This window comes from Elgaria multicarinata, chromosome 7 (assembly GCF_023053635.1).
Source record: "Elgaria multicarinata webbii isolate HBS135686 ecotype San Diego chromosome 7, rElgMul1.1.pri, whole genome shotgun sequence".
Lineage (NCBI taxonomy): Eukaryota > Metazoa > Chordata > Lepidosauria > Squamata > Anguidae > Elgaria > Elgaria multicarinata.
Window position 1 is genome coordinate 28689821 of NC_086177.1, and position 22367 is coordinate 28712187.

Here is a 22367-nt window from a genome sequence, read left to right on the forward strand (position 1 = left end):
ACGGACTAATAAGAACCATGATAAATAATACAGTAAAGAACTTCTAAATAAAGAAGTCTAAAGTCTCCATTGACTTTGAAAAGCAGGAAGACTGACTTTGGAGAACTCATATTTAGGATGAGGGCATTCATGTGAAATGTACCACTATTTCTCTTTGAGAAATCTAACTTGTGGGACAAAGCTTGCAGTGCCTCCTGCCCCGCACTTTGCTCCCTCCAGGTCATCCTCGATGTGTTGTTGTTTTTCCTGGTGCCACTACTGCCATGTTCATTAGCGATGGTACTTCTGGGATGTACCTGGAAGTCCCACAAAGCAACCCACTCCAGAAACTGGGAGGAAAGTCTGCCTCATTTTTAATCACAACTTACAACATGTGTCAGTCAGCTGTTGTAGGTGTCTGCAATAACTGAAAGTGGCTTGACTTGCTCTTGCACAAATTCCTTAGCATCTCCACGATCATGAATGCAGGTCCCAGGAAGTTCCGGAATTGCACATGTATGCAAAACACTAAACTGTATGCAAATTTACAGCTTTAAATATCAGTGACTCGGTAGGATGGCACCATATCAGAAATACCTGTCAAGCATCGCTTCCACAGGGGAAAAGGTATGTTTCATATAAGTGTTGCTCTCTTGAGTAAAATGAAGGTTTCTTTTTTTTTAATGTTTTTCATTTGGTTTAGCAACTTGTAAAGTAGGACATTGTGTTTCCAGAAAATAGGGCCTTTTACAAATACTATAGAACAATTGTATTTATAAAGAAGATTGACATAATAGATAGAATATTCTACAATGTAGGTGTATCATGCAAAAAGCCCCAGCTGAAATGAATGGGTCTTGCACTTGAAGAGCGTTGCCAGAGGAGAAGAGAGAGGGGAGAGCATGAGCCCAATGGTTTCGGGTTATGTGTGAATGCAACCAAAGTAAAAGGAAACAATCCTAAGACCACAGTAGGGAAGTAATCCATAGGATGAGTTTTATTGCTTGACCCTAAACAGCCTGTAGCTCTTTTCTGCTTTTCCCCATGCCCAGAAGCTCTGTGTGAAGACAGGGGCAGAGGGACCACTGTGCTGTCCCTGTCCCCAATGTCATATATAGCACTTATGATTATAGAATTGGGAGGGACCTTGGTTACCATCTGTTCTAAGCCAATGCTAAATACAGGCTTTGAAGTGCAGCTACAGCCTCCCTGACAGAAGTCTGACAGGTTATTAGGAAATAACACAAATACCTCCCAATCCTTGACCTGATATTGAAGGCACACAATACCGTCCAACTTTCCTCATTTGTCTTTATTTTAAAAGACTGAGCAGGGTAACAGAGGAATGATTCTGTCATTTTTTGTCTCAGGTATCATCAGTTCCATCATGACTACCCTCATTGATGCAATCAATGAATTTGGTTTGGATTTAATTAAAAAAATCATGAAAGAGGACCATAGGGAAAACCTCTTCATCTCCCCACTAAGTGTCGCGGCAGCTTTGGCCATGGTCTCATATGGAGCCGCAGGTGACACTGCTCAGCAGTTGGAGAAGGTAGGAAACCAGCCACAATGGGGCTTATGGAAAGTGTCCTATTATCCTAATCGTATTGTTGTATGGGTCATATTATTAACCAGCCAAGATAGGTTTTATGAAAAGTGTTTTAAGGGACACACATTCTCCCAGCAGTGTGAAATTACCAGGAAATATATTCAATTGATAGCTTTTCATGCGAGCATCTGAGCTATTGCTCCTGAATATTGTGGAATCTCTCCTAGGAAGGACCTCCTCTTCCTGGATCACCTTTCCAATAAAAATTCCAGGATGTGCCTGCACTCCACCTCTGCGCAGAGAGAGCTTTCAGTGTTTCCACCTCTCACCCAGGATTCAGTTTCCTTCGAACAGGAGTGCAAAGCCATTTTGGCTGTGCGGGCAACATCTGTTGGCTGGGACCAAGGGAGACGTACATTTGTGTATTCACACACCCTCACCCATGCACATAAGATTGGGGAAAGGCTTTAACCTCACCCCAATTGCAGCAATCCTGCACTAATACGCTGGGATAGGGGTGAGGGCCCCGTTTTGTGGGGAGAAAGATGCTTCACTGCTTCATGCTGCAAGTAATGTGCAAAACTGAAAGACAAGACTCTGAGGCACATCCATTGCAAATCCTGTACAAGCAAAGAAAAGTGTCTTGGGAATTGCAGGAGAATGGCCCTAAGCCCCAAGTTCAGCAAAACAGAGTAGTGGTATGATGTGGTTTAAAATGTTGTGTTCTGTGGCATTCATTAAAAGTCTCAGTAAAAATGAACAGCTTTAGCAGTATTGAGTTAAGATGAAAGAGGACGTCCCAATTACACAGGTAACAACACTAGTCTCTCATTCCATCTTTTGTATTGCAGGCCCTTCACTTCAATAAGATCACTGGATATGGAGGCCCTAAAGACTTGCCCGTAAGAAGACGATCCAACTTATCCCACCTACATCATTCATTCAATTGGGGAGGGAGCATAAAGGCCTTGTCAAATTACCCTTCCAAAATATTAGATATTCCCAAGCCATAATCATTTCCAATAGTGAGGTTCAATTATCTTGTAACTCACCGAGCTTGGTGTAGCACAGTGAAGAAGAATCTGAGTCACCAAATCCAAAGTCCAAACTGAGGTCCAAATCTCCCCTGGTAAAGAACCAAAGATGTGGCTCAGCCTCCCAGCCATTCTCCCCCCAACCCCAATTGACCCTATGTGCAATACTAACTGACCTCACAAGGCAGCTGGAGGCATTCCTGAAATAATGTATGCAAAGTACCTGGGGCATATGAAATGGGCCACACAAAAGCTAGATAGCAGTGAAGAGTTTATTTCCAAGTTTTAAATGATTTGACATTCTAAACTTTATATTCTAACCTAAATAAGGATGGGCATAAAATATTAGGGCTGTGCACGGACACCCCCGATCCTCTTCTCTTCCCAATTCGCAACTTCTGGATCGGGCCCACTCTGCCCCGCCTTGCTCCGCCTAGGGCCTGCTCCACTGCGGAGCTCCGGCTCCGAATCGGAGCTCCGCAGTGGCGGGGGGTGGTGCCAGGTAAGGCTAACCTCCACCTTACCTGGTTCCATCCTGGCCCATTGCCAGCTTCACTAGAGCCCGTGGCTCAACCAGAAAATGTAGGCCCCACTTGCAGCCTACACTTCCAGGTTGAGCCGTGGGCTCTAGTGAAAACGGCGACAGGCCAGGATGGATGCAGGTAAGACCCCCCTCCCCTTGCCCCCTTACCTGGCTCTGCCACTGTCGCCGCACGGGCGGCGGCAGTGGCAGAGCCAGGTAAACCTTCCTCCCTCCTCCCCCTTACCTCCGTCCATCCGTGGTCCCACGGCTGCTTCAACTGAGCCCGAGGACTCAAACAGGAAGTCTGGACCGCAGTTGAGTGCTGGTCTTCCTTTTTGAGTCCTCGGGCTCAATTGACGCAGCCGTGAGACTGCGGACGGATGCAAGTAAGAACACCCCTCTCCCTTGCCCCCTTACCTGGCTCTGCCGCTTTCACCGCAAGGGCGGTGGCGGCGGCAGGGCCAGGTAACCCCCCTTACCTTTTTTGCAGAGCTCCGGATCGAGGCGAAGGATCCGCCTTCACCTTGATCTGCTCTGCGATGCTCCACTGCTAACCCGATCCTCTTTGCCTCTGCCTTAAGGGGAGGTGAAGCCCCCCCAATCCTCTTCTGCTTCTCCGGTCTGAGGGTGAGGGCCCCGTTTTGCGGGGAGGAAGGTGCTTCACTGCTTCATGCTGAAAGTAATGTGGAAAACTGAAAGCCAAGACTCTGAGGCGCATCCATTGCAAATCCTGTACAAGCAGAGAGAAGTGTCTTGGGAATTGCAGGAGAATGGCCCTAAGCCCCAAATTCAGCAAAACAGAGCAGTGGTATGATGTGGTTTAAAATGTTGTGTTCTGTGGCATTCATTAAAAATCTCAGTAAAAATGAATAGCTTTAGCAGTATTAAGTTAAGATGAAAGGGGACGTCCCAATTACACAGGTAACAACACTAGTCTCTCATTCCATCTTTTGTATTGCAGGTCCTTCACTTCAATGAGATCAATGGAACTGGAGCCCCTACGCACTTGCCTGTAAGAAGACGATCCAACTTATCCCACCTACATCATTAATTCAATTGGGAGGGAGCATAAAGGCCTTGTCAAATTACCCTTCCAAAATGTTAGATATTCCCAAGCCATAATCATTTCCAAGAGTGAGGTTCAATTATCTTGTAACTCACCCAGCTTGGTGTAGCACAGTGAAGAAGAATCTGAGTCACCAAATCCAAAGTCCAATCTGAGGTCCAAATCTGCCCTCGGTAAAGAACTAAAGATGTGTCTAAGGCCCCCAGCCATTCTCCCCCCAACCCCAATTGCCCCTATGTGCAATACTAACTGACCTCACAAGACAGCTGGAGGCATTCCTGAAATAATGTATGCAAAGTACCTGGGGCATATGAAATGGGCCAAACAAAAGCTAGATAGAGTTTATTTCCAAGTTTTAAATTATTTGACATTCTAAACTTTATATTCTTAGCTAAATATGGATGGGCATAAAATATTAGGGCTGTGCATGGAACCCCCCCCCCCCCCCCGTTCCTCTTCTCTTCCTGATTCGCAACTTCCGGATCGGGCCCACTCCGCCCCGCCTTGCTTCCCCTAGGCTCCGCTCCGCTGCGGAGCTCCGGCTCCGAATCGGAGCTCCACAGCGGCGTGGGGAGGCGCCAGGTAATGCTCCCCTCCCTCTTCCCCCTTACCTGTGTCCGTCCCGGCACGTTGCCAGCTTCACTAGAGCCCGCGGCTCAACCCGAAAGTGTAGGCCCCGCTTGCATTCTACACTTCTGGGTTGAGCCGCGAGCTCTAGTGAAGCCAGTGACAGGCCGGGATGGACGCAGGTAAGACCCCCTCCCCCTTGCCCCCTTACCTGGCTCTGCCACCGTCGCCGCATGGACCAGGTAAACCCTCCTCCCTCCTCCCCCTTACCTGCAACCGTCCGCGGTCCCACGGCTGCTTCAACTTCGCCCGAGGACTCAAACAGGAAGTCTGGGCCCTGTCTTCCTGTTTGAGTCCTCGGGCTCAACTGAAGCAGCCGCGGGACCACAGACGAATGCAGGTAAGACCCCCCCTTGTCCCCTTACCTAGGGTTACCTAGCAACCCTTCCTTAGATTTAGATCCTCCTGTTCTAGCTGCCTATGCTGTACTTACAAGAATGTACGTTTTTAACCATGACTGGTTTAACTTTCTTTGCTATTTGAAGGTTTCAGGGACTCAGTGTGATAAACCCGGAGGACATCATGCCCAGTTCAAGGCACTCTTATCAGCCATCAACCAGCATACCAAAAATTATGCACTGAGTATTGCCAATAGGTTGTTTGTGTCAGACAGATATGTATTCCATCAGGTAAGAAGTAATGCTTTCATATGTTTTATTTATTTGTAAAAAAAAAAGTCTGCTTTTCAGGGCTGACACCCTCCTAAGGTCAGCTCACAACAATAAAATACATAAAAAGAGTTAAAAATTTAAAGCAATAAAAACATGAGCACAATAAAATAACAACAAAGCAATAATAAAAGCCAACAATAAACCACCACCAGCAACAATAACAATGGCAATAACAGCAGCAACAGCAGTCATATCCAAAGAAAGCCGCAGTAAAATAATATGATTTCAATGCCTTTTTAAAAGCTTGCAATGATGCATCAGTTGCTGGGGAACATGGGTGGGAGGGTGCTGTTGCACCATGTCCTGCTTGTTCATCCCTGGCCGATGGCTGGTTGGCCACTGTGTGAGCAGAGTGCTGCACTAGATGGACCCTTGGTCTGATCCAGCAGGGCACTTCTTATGTTCTTATGGAGAATGGCGCACCTCTGAGGGCAACTTATTCCAAAAGTGAGGGGCCACTGTTGAGAAGGCCCTGTCATGTGTGATCACCCACCTAACTGCTCTTATGGGCGCGCAAATGAGAAAGGCCTCCCTTTATGATCTTAAAGCCAGGGAGGCTGATGATATGGGTGAAGACATCCTTCAAGTAACTTGGCCCCAAACCATTTAAGGCTTTAAAAGTCAAAACCAGCACATTGAATCAGGCCCGAAAATGCACCAGTGCAGCTGGCGCATGTAGGCGTTATGTGAATGAAATCGGCTCGCCTTCACCAATACTCAGGCAACCACCTTTGGAACCAACTGAAGTTTTGAACCATCCTCAAATGCAGCCCCACATATAACAAATTACAGTAGTCCAGTATGGACGTGACTAGTGCATAGTTAATTGAGGCAAGGTCCTTCCTCTCCAGGTAGGGCTACAGCTGGCATATCAGCCTAAGCTGGTAGAATGCTCTCCTTGACACCTCAGCCACCTGGGCTTCTACCGTTAGCCCCGAGTCCAGGAGGACTCCCAGACTGCACACTTGGTATTTTAGGGGGTGAAGGTAACCCACTCTACGATACTGGATCAAGACTTCCACAGCCTCCCTGGGAAGTGAAGATGAAAACGAGAGGTAGAGCTGAGTATCATTCACATACTGATGACACTTCAGCCCAAACTGCCTGATGATGTCCCCCACCGGTTTCATGTAGCTGTGAAAAAGCATCGGGGACAAGACAGAACCATGCGGCACCCCACAGTCTAATGGCCATGGGTGAAGCACCACCTTCAGAACCACTCTTCTTCTTCTTCTTGACTTTTAATACTTTTATTATTTTCTACAAAAGCAAAACACATACGGAAGGGAGGAAACAATACAGAATACGTAACAACTTATACAATACATCTAATAAAAAACCATATATATACATAAGGCTATATTCCATTTGAAGCGATCTTCATATCAGACGATGACCATAAATTATTTCAATTCAGCCAGCGCAAAATTACATAAAAAAGAAATAATGAAATAAAGGGGGAAAATAAAAAAAAGAAAGAAAGAAAGAAGAAAAAAACACCAATTAAATATAAAATTCACATACAAAGAAATAATTCTTTTTCAGTTTTTGTATATACTCAATCCAAAGTTTCCAGTCCTTTACAAATGAAGTTATTGATTTTTCATTTATTAGCACCGTTAATTTCGCCAGCTCCGCCAGCTACAACACCTTGAGAAGCCGTTCTTCCATTGTTGGTACTTGGGTTTTCTTCCAGAATTGAGCATATAGTAATCTCGCCGCTACTGCCATATATTGAAGTAGTAGACTTTTTTCTTTTAATTGATCATCCATAAGTCCAAGCAAAAATACTTCTGGTTTCATTTTTTTATTTGTCTTTAAGATTTTTTGCATTAATGAGTGTATTTTAACCCAATAGGTTTTTGCTTTTTTACAAGACCATCACATGTGGTAAAAGGTTCCTTCTTGTTCTTCACATTTCCAACACTTCATCCCAAACCGCCTGATGATGTCCCCCAACAGTTTCATGTAGCCATGAAAAAGCATCGGGGACAAGACAGAACCATGCGGCACCCCACAGTCTAATGGCCGTAGGTGGAGTACCACCTTCAGAACCACTCTTCTAGAAAGGACTGGAACGAATTTAACACTGTGCCTCCCAGGCCTAATCAAAAAGATACCCTGGTTGATGGTATCAAAAGCTTTTCACACCTCTTCCCATCACATGAACAGCTTGGACCACATCAATTTAGAAATGCTGTTTCCCCTAATAATCAATGGTTCCAATCCAGTGTCCCTGATCCACGACTGACATGTCATTAGACCAAAAAGACATTTTAGTGACAACTGGCTTGTTCTGTTGGTTTAAATGGGACTTAGTGAAAATAATTTCATCTGGTTTGGTGCTTTTTTGTTCTACATTACAGCTGATCAAGAGCTAATATATTATATTTCCCCCCTTTCTTTTTAATTCTGGGCAGCGATATTTACAATGCACAAAAGAGCTGTACAATGCTGAGTTGGAAAGAGTTGACTTTTTGCATGCAACTGAGGAAGCCAGTAAGAAGATTCATTCCTGGGTTGAAAGCCAGACAAATGGTAAGGGGACATAGAAAGGTTGCAGACAGTACTGTCTACGCCTTACAGTGTAGAAAGATAAAAGACATAAACTTCTACTCTTTGGTTGTTTGCTGCTAATTCTGGATTAGTTTGACATTTTCTGTGCACCTTTCTAACTCTGTTCAACATTACAGTACAAAAATCAGTAACTAATTGAAAATGCAGACCCATCTCAAGGTAATATTTTCCCTTGAATTCATTTTTGAAAAGGTAAAATCAAACCTCATCGATCATTTAGTCCATCAGACGTCTTGGTCCTAGTGAATGCTATATACTTCAAAGGGAAGTGGCAGCAGGGATTTAAAGAAGAAGACACATGTGAAGCACCTTTTTATACTGATGAGGTACTGTATATCTACAACCTGGGGGGGGGGGATATGGGAAGTTAAATACACGAGCCGTCAGTCCATCCAAAAATCCCAGCTGCCTTCTTGTACATGGTGGGGCACACATCATTTTTCCTGGCATGGCAGAAAGTGGTCTGGACTAAGAACTTAAAACATTGGTATTTTTTGCAACTGGCCAACCACATTGTTTTGCCAACATTTTTCTCTAGCAAACTGGGACAGAGTGCTGTCTCTAAGCCCACAGAGGCCTTGAGGCATCACAAAGATTTGAACTGCCCTGCTAATGGTGGGTGTTCCTGGAAGAGGTGTCCCCAAAGGGGGGCGCCCCATCGGTATGCCCCTTTGGGATGCCATGAGGGCGAGGATGTTTCTTTCTCTCTCTTCCTGGGGCTGTTTTACTCCTTGCTTGTTTATTGATCAGCTGGTTAGTGTGAGGGAGGTGTCCCTGAGTGGGAGCTGGGACCTCCTCCCAGCAGATTTATTTACTTCTATTGATTACCCCTCCAGAGTGAGAGGTTCATGGGTTAGAGCTGCCTCATCTGCCCAGGGTGGGAGCCTTTGATGGTTGAAGTAGGGGCTTCCCTTGAGTAAGGGCTAGGGGGAAAAGTATGTTTACACTCCAGGTGGCAACTGGAATGAGCATGAACTAACTGGAAGGAGAGTGTTGGCTGGGAAACAAGCACTTTATCTATTCTTTCTGTTACTTGCTTGGTTGGCAGGCCTGATGTCCCAGATGTGAACAGCAGCTGGTTAAACACAAGCTACAACTGTCACAGTGTTAGTTTGACTAGTGGGTGACTGTTGGATGAGTAGAGTGTATGTGTTGAATGGTTGACGATACATTTGAATAGTGAGTGGGTGTTGAGAATTTATGGTTCTAGTGTGGTAAGGATGTTCCTGGGAAATCCTGATGGAGGGAGTGCCTCTATTCCAGTGACATGTGGTAGAAGGAGATATGGCAGGAGGAAGGGGTTGTGACATCAAAGTAGACCACAGGTGTCTTTGCACTGGTCCCCTTCTACCACCTCCTTAAATTCTCATCTACCTGGTAGCTCATCCACTGAGCCCTCCTGTCTTGCGGTGCTGCTGTTTAACGCCAGATCAGTCTGCAATAAGACCCCACTTGTTCATGATCTAATCCTAGATGAGAAGGCTGACCTAGTGTGCCTTACTGAGATTTGGGTGCGTGAGCTGGCCGGGGTTCATCTGACACAGCTCTGCCCACCTGGGTTCTCAGTGCAGCACCAACATAGATTGGAGGGCCAGGAAGGGTAGAGGTGACCATGATTCACAGAACCTCCATCTCTATCACCAGGAAACCACTTTACCTTGGAGCAGGCCTGGAGGGGTGGTACCCGCTATTGGGCCATACGGGCAGATTAGGGATGCTGCTGGTGTACCACCCACTCTGATGCCCAGCATCCTCCCTGACCAAGCTGGCAGAGGTGGTTCTTGAGGAACTCCCTGCCATTAGACATCAAGCAGGCACCAATGTTTTATTGTTTTCGGCACCTCCTGAAAACATTATTGTTCCAAGAAGCCTTCCTAGAATGACCAGCCGTGGTTTAATCTGCACCTGTTCTTTTAAAATTAATATTTTAATTTTTGATTATTCTTTTACCTCATTTGTTCACTGCTCCGAAAACCCAGGATAGGGAGCTGTATAGAAATACTGTAAGTAAATAATTAAATAAATATTTCATCTGAAGACATGGTAAGCCACAGTGCTTAAGCACTTTGAGCTAAACATTTTTATTATTCCTTACCATGGTGGCAACATAACCAGGGTTTAAACATGTTCAACAACCATTTGCTGCAAAAGGGTTAGTGGCCTAAGCAAGGCTTAGCGCATTGTCACAACAGGTCTATACTGCCACTTTTTTTGTAACACTGCTACTTTACCTTTAACTGCTGCTTCATTTATTACAGACACACAGCAAAAATGTACGAATGATGTTTCAGCAGGGTAAATTTAAACTGGCTAAAATAACAAACCCAGCAATGCAAATCCTTGACCTTCCATATGACAATGGTGTGCTAAGTATGATAATCCTTCTGCCAGATGTCAAAGGACCTCTGTGCCAGGTAATTTGGTTCAATATCTGAAATAGTTAACAAAGGAATTTAAATGAACTGTTAAAACTTTGTCTGTTCACCAAGAAGAAAAATGGGATAAATCATTCAAAATATCCTCTCTCATCTACCCCATCTTCAAAAAAAAAAAAAAAAAAAAAAAACCATTGTAAACTCCTAGGGATATCTGAACAATAGTTTCTATTATTAAATGGCTCTTGAATATCAATTTGGGTTTAGTTTTATAATTTTAACATTCGGCACAGTAATCCTATAGGTCCAGTACGCCAGTACCTGTTAAGGCTGGCATATCTTTGGATGCAGGTAGTAAAAGTGGATTGTACTACTAAAGATACTGCAGATGTTAAAAATATTTAGTGCATTTTTCAATCATCCGGAGTTTCTTCTTGCTGCATTCACATGTGACTGTAACAAGTATCATGAATGAACTACAGCAGGAATGAACCACAGATCGCCTCAGGTTCACACACTGTATGGCATCTTCCTTCTCATTCCCATCATGCTAAACTATGGTCCCACATGTCCTGCAAATGCAGCCATTATGTTTTAAAGCATTTTCATTTACAAATGCAAATACAAAGAGAGAGAGAGAGAGAGAGAGAGAGAGAGAGAGAGAGAGAGAAGTGGGGGGGGGGGCTTGGTATTGAATATTTTTGACAAAATCATATTTCCCCAGAAAAACCTAGTGATACAGCATTTTACAAGCAAAAGTTTGTTGCAAATTATTTTGCAGCTTTGGAGAATTATGATTGGCCTTACTGTAATGAATGAATCTTCCTCTTTGTCTCACACAATATACCTTTCACTGACGTTGACATTGGTTTCTCTGTTTTTCCCTGCCAGCTCCAAAGGGAGCTCACCTATGCAAAATTAAAAGAATGGACCAGTTCAGCAAACATGCGACAACAAACAGTGAGGCTTTTTCTACCAAAGTTCAAGCTGGAAGAAAAGTATGAGCTCATAGAAGCTTTAAGTGATCTTGGGATGACTGACCTGTTTACTCGAGGAAAGGCTGATTTATCTGGCATGTCAGGAAGCCCTGACCTGTTTGCATCCATGGCCATTCAAACGTCTTGTATTGAAGTCACTGAGGAAGGCACAGGGGCAACAGCTGCCTCTGGTGTGGGAATAGTTACAATGAGCGTGCCGCTTCCTTCTGAGTTTAGAGGTGATCACTCATTTCTATTCTTTATAAGACACAATCCAACAGGCTGCTTCCTCTTCACTGGCAAATATTTCTCACCAAAATAGGTGTTCAAATAACAACAAGCACCTTAATATTTGCTGTGAACCCAAGATGTTACAGAATTGAAAGAAATGAATATGTTCTTAATTCAATCTTCTATCTGGCTTATGTTACCACTTTCTGCCCTCTTAAGAAAAAGCACAAAATCCCAAGATTGATCTCTCTTTTGCTTACCTCGGAAAACTCACTAACACACGAGTCCTTTGTGGGTCAGTCTTCTTCTGCTCTGCAGTGAGAAGGGAAAGACCATGTACATCTGGGCTTTAACCAGATGAACACATCTGTGAGGGGAGGAGAGAGCAGCACCAATTCTAACCCCACCCTTAAAAAAGAACAGAAAAAACACCCCAAATAAGAGAGTTGAAGAAAATGGTGTGATTGATTTAAGAAATTGCTCCAGTTTTCTCTTCTTATGCACAACATGTTTCAAGTAAACCAAAATTTCATCATTCACACTAGTCAGCCTTGGTCTCCTGAGCGAGGAATTCCTCCTTGTAGCACCTTAAAGAAAACCATACCATTGTCTTCAGCACTTTCTGAGGCTGTCTCATTATTACCATTATTGTTATTATGCTTAGCTGGAAGGCAACCATTGTCTAAATCTGGGGTGGGGAACTGGCGTTCTGGGGTTTACCCAATTGGCCCCATGCCTTTTCCTCCACCATCAACTCCTTGGTGCTTTCCTCTCTTTTGAGCAGTTTCTCTCTCTTCTAAAGAATTGAAACGCCTCTCGTACGGCTTTGTACAGTTGCCAAGTCTAATGTGAAAATTCTTGAAAGCTGCAATATAGCAACAACAGTATCTCAATAAAGCAGAACATTAAAAAAAACTGGTGTTTGTATTGATTAACATACAAGAACAATTCAATTTGCATCCTTTTCAGCTGAAGGACTGCAAAAAATACAATGGGTGATACAATGGGATCAATCTAATATCATAGAAAGTGGTCTTGAAGTATTTTCTGCTACTCTGGACAAGTTCTCTTCAACTTCCATTTGATTGGTTTAGAATTGCACAGTACTATTTACCCCCAAATCGGTAAGTAGCTTGGTTCATTGCTGAACCAATTGTGGATGACATCTAGCAAACCCCACAGAACTTTTCCCACTCACCAATTTTCAAAAGGTGATCTCTTAAACCCACCGAACAAGCAAAACAATACTGTTTCTCTTGCTTTGCTAGGACTCTGGTATGAAGAGCTGCCCATAGGGAAAATGCAGATGTGGTTATTGTCCACTCCCCAATAGGGGACCCTTGGGCTATGAGTATCCCTTGTGTGTGTGTGCCTTTGCCTCCAGCCCCGGTTTTCCTAGGAGATGGTCTGCAGCAAAGAAGACTTCTCTAGCTCTGATATTAATCAAGCTGGAGAATTCAGTGATTTCTAAGGCTTGCCCATCCCTTAATCCGATCCTGATGTAGTGTTCATCCCTAACTTAAACTCTGTTTTCCATAGGTCCGAGGGGATGGTCCTTCTTGACTTCTCACCCAATCCTTCTCACTCTAGGGAGAAGCTATGAAACAAAATTAGGATCTATTTACAATGCTTTGGGGAGAGCAGACACTCACATCTTTTCAGTGTTGTAAAGGGCAGCTGCCAAGGGCAATAGGATAAACAGCCCCATCATTAGTGTATGGGTCCTGCTCAATGGATCCTCCTGAACAGGATGGAATGTAGAGGAGCTTCCTTTTTCATTAAAGCCTTGCTTGAGAAACAGGATCTTTGAGAGTTCTCAACTCTTTCTGTATCTTTTGGTCCTGACATATGGCTTCCTTCTCATTCTTGCCTCCTGATTGGTCCTGACTTGCTCACCTCAAAACATCTCCCCATGCTTCACCTATGATGCATGAGTGTCACCCATTCATAGGAATCATTGCTCACTTGGTACATGGACCAGCTATTTCTGCAGTCCTGCCACATTTGAGCACATTTGTAGGCTGCTACTTGTACCCCTCTCTCCACATTTTTACATTATTTCAAAATCAACAAGGTCAGCTCTTTGAAGGCCTTCTTCCGTATGAGGGTCCTGCAAATGTGACATCATCATCATCATCATCATCATCATCATCATCATCATCAACATATATTTATTACCCGCCTTTCAGGAAGAGGCTAGACTTTATGGCTCTCTTAAAGTCGGAGAGAGCATTAAGCTGACAAATCTCCTCCAGTAGGCCATTCCACAGTCTGGGGGTGGCAGAAGAAAAGGTCCTCTGGGTAACAGTTGCCAGGCTAGTTGTGGCTGACTAGAGTAAACCCTTGCCAGAGGACATGAATGTGCAGGGCAGATTGTATGGGAGAAGGCGATCCTGCAGGTAACCTGGACTCAAACCATGTAGGGCTTTAATGGTAATAACCAACACTTTATACTTCGCCTAAAAATTAATTGGCAGCCAGTGAAATGATTTTAAAGTTGGTGTAATATGGTCATCCAAGGTGTACTGGTGACCAACCTATTTTGAACTAGTTGAAGTTTCTGGACTAGGTACGAAGGTAGCTCTATGTAGAGCACATTGCAGAAGTTGAGCCTCAAAGTTACCAGTGCATGCACTACCGTCTTTAGGTCCTCCAACTCTAGGAAGGGGTGCAGCTGGTGTATTGGCCGAAGCTGAGAGTAGGCACTCCTGGACATCACATCTATCTGGGCTGTTATTTGGAGTGACAGATCCAGAAGCACCCCCAAACTGCAAATGCAGTCTTTCAGGGAGAGTGTAACCTCATCCATAACTGATTGACACACCGCTAAACACAGGTTAGGGCCCTTGAGATTATGCACCTCCGTCTTGTCTGGATTCAGCTTCAGTTTGTTTTTCCCCATCCAGCCCATTACCACCTCTAAGCATTCATTCAGAGGAAACACACTATCCTTTGCTGACGCTGTTGTCGAAGGTACAGAGAAATATATTTGGGTGTCGTCAGCATACTGATAGCACCCCGCCCCATGCCTCCGGATGATCTATCCCAGCGGTTTCATGTAATTATTAAATAGCATTAGGGAAAGGATGGCACCATGTGGTACACCCACACAGCAGCTCCTTCTTTGAGGAGCAGCTATCCCCAAGCATCACCATTTGGAATCTGCCTGAGAGGTAGGACTGGAACCACTGAAGCATAGTGACCCTGATTCCCAGTTCCCTCAGGCAATCCAGAAGGATACCATGGTCGATGGTATCGAAAGCCACTGAGAGGTCCAAAAGTACCAGCAGGGACACACTCAGGTGTAGATCATCTGCTAATGTGACTGTAGTTGTCTCAACTCCATATCCTGCTCTGAAGTCGGTTTGAAATGGGTCTAGAAAATCTGTATCACCCAAGACTGCTTGGAGTTGGAAGGCAATTGCCTTCTCGATCACTTTGCCCAAAACTGGAAGATTTTATACTGGTCTGTAATTATTAAGGTCCAGGGTGTCCAGAGAAGGCTTTTTAAAAAGTGGTCATACTACCGCCTCTTTTAAGCATGATGGAAAACTCCCCTCTCTAAGAGATGCATTAATAATATGTTGTAATTGTTGTCTAACTGCATCTTCTTCCTGGACGACCAGCCATGAAGGATAGGGAACAAGAGGGCAAGTTCTCTTCACTCCTACAAGCAGCTTGTCCACATCCTTGGTACTCACCAACTGAAACTGATCTAGTGTAATCCTACTTGCGGAGTTGCTGGACACTCCATTGTCAACTTCTGCTATAATGATGGCATCTATGTTGGTTCTTATCCAAGAGATTTTATCTGTGAAATGATCATTAAAGACATCACAGCAAACTACCGAAGGCTCTAAAATTGGTTTCAGGGGGGAAGGTGTCTGAGTTAGACCTCTCACCACCCTGAACAGTCCTGCTGGATGCAAATTCACAGATGCAATGTGTGCAGAGGAGAAAGCTTTCTTTGCTGAATTTATTGGCACCACATAGGAACGAAGATGTTTTCTATGTTGTGTCTTGTCAGATATGAGTCGAGATTTCCACCATCGGCACTCTAGTCATCATCCTTCCCGCTTCAACTCTCTGAGATCTTCTGTATACCAGGGTGCCCAGTTAGAAGTGGATTGTAGAGGATGTTTGAGGATGTTAGCTCTAGTTAGGTCTTGATTCCATCTATTGACCAGAGCTTCAACAGTTATACGCACCTTTTCTAAATGTTCAAATAGAGGAGGAGCTATGTGTTCTACTTTGATTTATTCTCCTACAATTACACATTGATCCTATTTAGAGTGGGGCTGTGATACTTCAGGAGAGAAGGCTTGATGTTTCCTCACTCCACCCCATTCTCATCTCAGGGAGTGGAATTTTGGAATGAAAATGTGTGTGTGTGCGTGTGCGGGGTGTGTGTTAAAGCCTCCTTTTCTGAAATGCCACAGTCCTGGTTCAATCTGGGGGAACACATCCTTGTAGGAGACTAAATAAAAGTTGAAACATTTAGATTGAGGAAGATTTAGGAACGTTTTTGGCCCTTAGAGGAACAAAGGGACATTTAGTTTGGCCCTTAAAGAGCTCATTGGTCAGGAAACTCAAAAAGAATGTTATTGTCAAACAAAAACAGAATAGCAACAGGAACTCCTGCTTGTACCTAGCTAGAACTAGTCTAGTACCATGTAGTGCCTAAAGTATATACTGACACTGTGCATGCACATACAGGGCCTGTTCAGATGACACTTCAGGCTCTGTGGTTAGCAAAACTGTGGTTCTCTGCACACAACACTTTAAGCCACAGTTATAGCCACTAACCCTGCAGCAGGTAGTCTGACTGTGGTTAGTGAGTGAGCAAAACGCCTTGCACAAGACACCTTAAACCCTACTGCTTGATTAAAAGCCTTAACCAGCAGGGTTTAAGGCATCTTCTGTACAGGCCTATTGTGTTGCATCCTCTGGGACATTCTTGTTATCACCTGTCCTGCATGATTGCAAAGGGGGAAAGCCGATACACACTGTTTGAAATATTTAAAATGTGAATTCCTTGAAATCTGATCACACATGAGTTTTGTTTTTTAATTGGGGGAATGCCCTATTTAAAGGGAAGTTTCTTCGTGAGATAATTCTGGTTTCTCTGACCTCAGGCTGTGAGCTTCCGAAACAGACACACTGCTGCTAGTTCTGAAACAAAGGAGGAGCCCTCACAACTGGTTAGAGCAAACAAACAAAAGAGGACGTGTGAGTAAATTAGCCTACTGAATAGAGCTGGAACATTGTGTAATGAAAGCTAAAAGCTGTACATGCTTTCTTACTTGTAAATGTGCCCTATAGGTTACACAATATAAAAGATATGCAAAATAAATGCTCTAAATGTTAAAATAGAAAGAAATGGATTCCAAATATTATATGAGCCACATGTGTGGGCTTCTCATTTAACACTTATTTTCTGGTTATGCAGTCCGGGCCTGTAGGCCTCAGTCCCTGACCCTTGATGGTGGAGCACCTGCTGAAGGGTAACTGTGGGCAGGCAGAATGATACCGCTGCTGACACTCCCCTTGCCTGTCTTCTCTCAGCACACCTCAGATTTATCCTCTCTGCTTCTGTGTCTGTCTCCCTCTTCAGAACTCCCTCCTTTAAACAGCACAATGGTCAGGAATCTAGAAAAGAATGTGTTTGTCTCTCTCAAACAAAAACAGAACAGCAACAGGAACTCTTGCAACTACCTAGCTAGAACTAGTCCAATATCACGCAGTGCCTAAAGTATATAAGGAAACTGTGCGTGCCCGTGCATGAACACACAAACACACACACCGGGCCTGTTCAGGCGACATTTCAGGCTCTGTGGTTAGCGAAACTGTGGTTCTCTGGGGTTAGCACTTAACCACAAGACTTGCTGTCACATGCAACACTTTAAGCCACAGTTAGAGCCGCTAACCCTGCTGCAGATCATCTGACTGTGGTTAGTGAGTGAGCAGGGTTTAGCAAAATGCATCGAACAAAACACCTTAAACCCTTCTGCTTAACCAAAACCAACAGGGTTTAAGGTGTGTTCTGAACAGGGCCATTGTGTAGCATCCCCTAGGACATTCTTTTTATCACCTGTCCCTACATGATTGAAAAGGGCAAAAGCTGCACAGTGTTTGAAATATGTGAATTCCTTGAAATTAGATCACACATGAAAATTATTTTTTAAAAAAAGGATTGGGGGAATGCCCTATTTAAGGGGATGTTTCTTCATAGGATAATTCTGTTTCTCTGACCTCAGGCTGTAAACTTCCGGAACAAAGATGTGTGCCTGCTAGTCACTGCTGGCAGTTCTGAAGCAATGACAGACAATAATTAAGGATTGTCACCTGATCTCACCACAGAGCATGGGTTTTTCCATCATGAGAGAGACTTTGTCTGATGAACAACAGCTTGCAAAATTAATAATGAATAAATAGCAATTTTAAAATCTAACCCTCTTCCACAGTTGAAAAAGAGAAGAGCAGAACCCTTTGATTCCAGTTAGAATTGTATTGCTGGAATACAGGCATATTTCATTCAGCTGTGCCAGAATTCCAGAGTACTGTACATTGTAGAAGCCAGAATGGAATCTGCTTCGAGCCTGTGTAGCAAGGCCTAACTCATGTATCTTCACCTGGCCTTTGGCTGCCAACAATACAAAGTGTGGCCTACAAAGTGTAGCTCTGGGGATAATGTCGCCCATTTGGCACAGTGGAGGCCTCACATCTAGAGCTGTGCATGGACCCCTCATTTCGGTTCGGACCTTGATTTGGACCTTCCAAATTGGGCCAATTTGGTTCAAGTCGATTTGGTTTGGATATGAATCCGAAGCGAGATTCATATGTTCAAATCTTTCCCCCTGACTTGCATTGGAAAAAATAAACGCCTATAACTTTTTTAGTTTTCAAGATAGAAATGTGAAACTTGGTTAGCTTACAGATGGCATTGAGCTAGTCATGTGTTCCAAATTTCAGACACATATGTCCAGCGGTTGTCTCGCAATGAATTTTTTAAAATGTGATTTTTCAGGCAATCCAGTCAATTCAAAGGGCTATAACTTTCTCATTTTTCATGAGACAAACATGTATTTTTGTCAACTTACATATGCCCTAATGATCATCATGTGTTGAAAATTTCAGACACATATGTCCAGTGGTTTTCTCGCAATGAATTTTTAAAAATGTTGTTTTTCAAGGAAACAAAGCAGCCACTCGCAAAAAGCAATTTCAGAAGATGTCTATCTAATCAACAATCAGCACACACTGTCCCTTCCCTAGTCTCTGTGTGTTTTGAAGTGCAAATCTCCCCTACTTGAGTCTTGTGAAGCTCACACATCTGGCCCTTCTCATTCAAATAAGAAACAGGGTAATAAAACCTACGGGATATCTGGGTTCTAGTCCCCACTCAGCCATGGAAACCCACTGGGTGACTTTGGGCCAGTCACACACTCTTAGCCCAACCCACCTCACAGGGTTATTATTTATTAGATTGTAAGCCTATGCGGCAGGGTCTTGCTATTTACTGTGTAATCTGTACAGCACCATGTACATTGATGGTGCTATATAAATAAATAATAATAATAATAATTGTGAAGATAAAATGGAGATGTACACCGCCTTGGGTTCCTTGGAGGAAAAAAAGGTGGGATATAAATGCAATAATAATAATAATAATAATAATAATAATAATAATAATAATAATAATTCTGTAACTGCTGTCCACGTATGAAACAAGAACCTGTTGTGCCATATGAAAAGATGGAAACCACAACTTAAAACCCATTTCAAAAGTCACACTGTGAACATTTTATTTCCAGTAGGATCGTGCAAACTGATTGGAATTCTGCATCTGCAACAACCGTGCACATTAAAATGTGCTTCAGTGTGGATTGGGCCAAATTTATTTATTTATTACATTTTTATACTGCCCATCAGCCAAAGCTCTCTGGGCTGTGCACATATTTTTAAAATTAAGAAGTTTAAAAAGCAGTATAAAACCAGCTACATTAAAGGCCAGGGAAAGCCTGTGTAAAAAGATATGTCTTCAGGAGACATTTAAAATATATTATGTATTCCGCCTCCTTAACCGCACGAGGGAGGGTCCCCCAGAGGGTATGTTATGTGGGTGTTGCATGGTACGCAATGTTTAAAATATGAAAATATCAGTGCTGAAAGCAAGTGTGTGTGTGCGTGCGTGCGTGTGTGCATTTGTGTGTTTCTTAGCAGTGCAGTTACATTGTTCATCATGGCTTCCAGGTCCATGTGTATCTCCTTTCTCCACCTTTTAAGGTACATGCAACTGGAAATTATTGTGTGAATGCAGCAAATGAGTGGCAGCCTGTATGAATTGTTGTTGGAGAACCTGAAATAATCTGACTGTCCTTCATGAGCATTTGCTTGACAGAACCATAGTTCTTCAGAATCTATAAGAGATGTATTGGAAACTGTTCTTAGTAAACAAGGGATTTCTCTTTGGCCATTAGGCAGCTGACACAGGTTCTTGTGCAAGACAAGGTTGCATATGTACATGCCCTCATATTACACACCACGCCCTGTGCTGTGCTCACACGGGGAACTAGTGTAACTGTCTGAATAAGCTGCATAATTTCTGTTTTGGAGATTAGCTAATTCCTTTGTCAAACGAAGTTGCACATCCTCACCTTACAAACAATATCCTGGATTATGCATACATCTGTTAAGACAGATGAAGAGATAGTGTCCACAGGGCAAAACAAGTTCCAAACTATCAATATTTCTAGATCCACAGTAGTTCCAGCCTGTTCATGTGAAGGATGCTGATTATATATTGGCAGAGTGGAAAAATAACATGACACTGAAAGTCCAGAGACATCCATTCTTGAAGAGGGGAAGCTTGCTTTTTTCCATGGACCTATTGCAGTGGAGCAAGACCATTTCTTTCACCTGTGTCATCAGTTTTACAAAGAACAGTGCTTAGGCTCAAGAACACAAGACCTGCTTTAAATTGAGTCAGACCACCAGTCCATCTAACCCAGTATTGTTGACACTGACTGGAAGTGGCTCTCCAGGGTTTCAGGCAGGATACTTTCCCATCCCGACCTGGAGTTGGCAGGGGTTGAACTTGGTACCTTCCTCATGCAATGCAGGGGCTCTACCACTGAGCTGTGCCTCTTCCTTATACTCTCAGCCCAACCTACCTCACAGGGTTGTTGTTTTGAGGATAACGTGGAGAGGAGGAAGATTATGGAGGTGTACGCCGCTTTGGGTTCCTTGGAGGAAAAAGGGATATAAATGTAATAAAATAAATGAATAAATATCTCTTGGCTGAGGGTACTGCCAACTCAAAGCAAAAGAAGATAACCCACATTTATATGTGAATATTGCATAATTGACTGGATGGACTTGTAAGGGTTTGATTCAAAAGGGATGACAGTCCTTGCAGCAACCCTGATGTCATTCTGGAACAATTGGCCACATTCAGCCCTTTGTAGCCCTGTGTTAAAACTGTTTGTCAACATGGTGTGTAACTACTACAACTTCTGTGCCAGTAAAATTATGCATTGCTTTTGCCAGCAGCAGCAGCAAATAAATCAGAAAGCCAAGGCTTATGATCTCCCCTTCACAGCCATGCCAGAGGAGAAGAGAGAGGGGAGTGCATGAGCCCAATGGTTTTGTGTTATGTGTGAATGCAACCAAAGTAAAAGGAAACTGTCCTAAAAGACTACAGTAGGGAAGTAATCCATAGGATGAGTTTTACTGCTTGACCCTAAACAGCCTCTAGCTCTTTTCTACTTTTCCCCATGCCCAGAAGCTCTGAGTGAAGAGCGTGGCAGAGGAACCACTGTGCTGTCCCTGTCCCCAATATTAAGGCTTCGGATCAGAGTAGCGATAGCAAGGTGGCCTAATTCACCTCCGACAAAGGCGGAGACGGATCGGGTCGGGGAGCTGTGGATCGAGACAAAGTGGATCCTTCACCTTGATCTGGAGCTCCAAAAAAAAAGTAAGTGGGGGCTTACCTGGCACTGCCGCAGTCTGTGCAGTGATGGCGGCAGAGCCAGGTAAGGGGGCAGGGGGAGGGCGGCTTACCTGGCTCCATCGCAGTCTGGCAGTGGCTTCAACTGAGGCCGAGGATTCAAACCAGAAGACCAGGCCGCGACTATGGCCTGGTCTTCCTGTTTGAGTCCTTGGCCTCAGTTGAAGCCACCGCCTGACCATGATGGAGGCAGGTAAGTTGTGAGAGGGTAGGGGAGCCTTACCTGCCACCGCCACGGAGCTCTGATTCAGATCCTGAGCTCCGCAGCTGAGCGGACCATAGGCAGATTGACGCAGGGTGGAGCAGACCCGATCCGGAAGTTGCGGATCGGGGGTCCGTGCACAGCCCTACCCAATATCATATAAAGCACTTAGAATTATAGAATTGGGAGGGACCTTGTTTATCACATAGTCTAACCCACTGCTAATTGCAGGATTTGAAGTGCAGCTACAGCCTCCCTGACAGAAGTCAGTCTGCTTAAATGCCTCCACTAAAGAAGACCCCTCCACCTCCCAAGGCAGGCTGTCCCCTAGCCAAACAGCCCTCAATAATAGGAGATCTGCTTCCCTTCAACTTCCAGACACTGGTTCCACTTTTTGCATGACAGCCTCTCTGATATCCTTTTTAAAATGTGGCCCATAATCTAAATTGAGGCAGTACAGAGCAGACTATTACTTCTCATGATTTCCTAAGCCTAAGATTGCATTACACTACTGGTTCATATTCAGCTTGGGATGAACTAAGAA

General features: G+C 44.0%; 1 protein-coding gene across 1 annotated transcript; it reads left to right on the top strand.

The window, feature by feature from the left end:
• Window positions 1-593: 593 nt before the first annotated feature.
• On the top strand, window positions 594-12455 carry LOC134401401 (serpin B11-like). Its single transcript, XM_063130303.1, has 8 exons — window positions 594-606; window positions 1350-1534; window positions 4050-4100; window positions 5267-5410; window positions 7873-7990; window positions 8222-8355; window positions 10288-10443; window positions 11296-12455. Exons 2-8 carry the CDS (start codon window positions 1367-1369, stop codon window positions 11701-11703), a joined length of 1179 nt encoding a protein of 392 aa, XP_062986373.1. The 5' UTR covers window positions 594-606; window positions 1350-1366; the 3' UTR covers window positions 11704-12455.
• Window positions 12456-22367: the final 9912 nt, after the last annotated feature.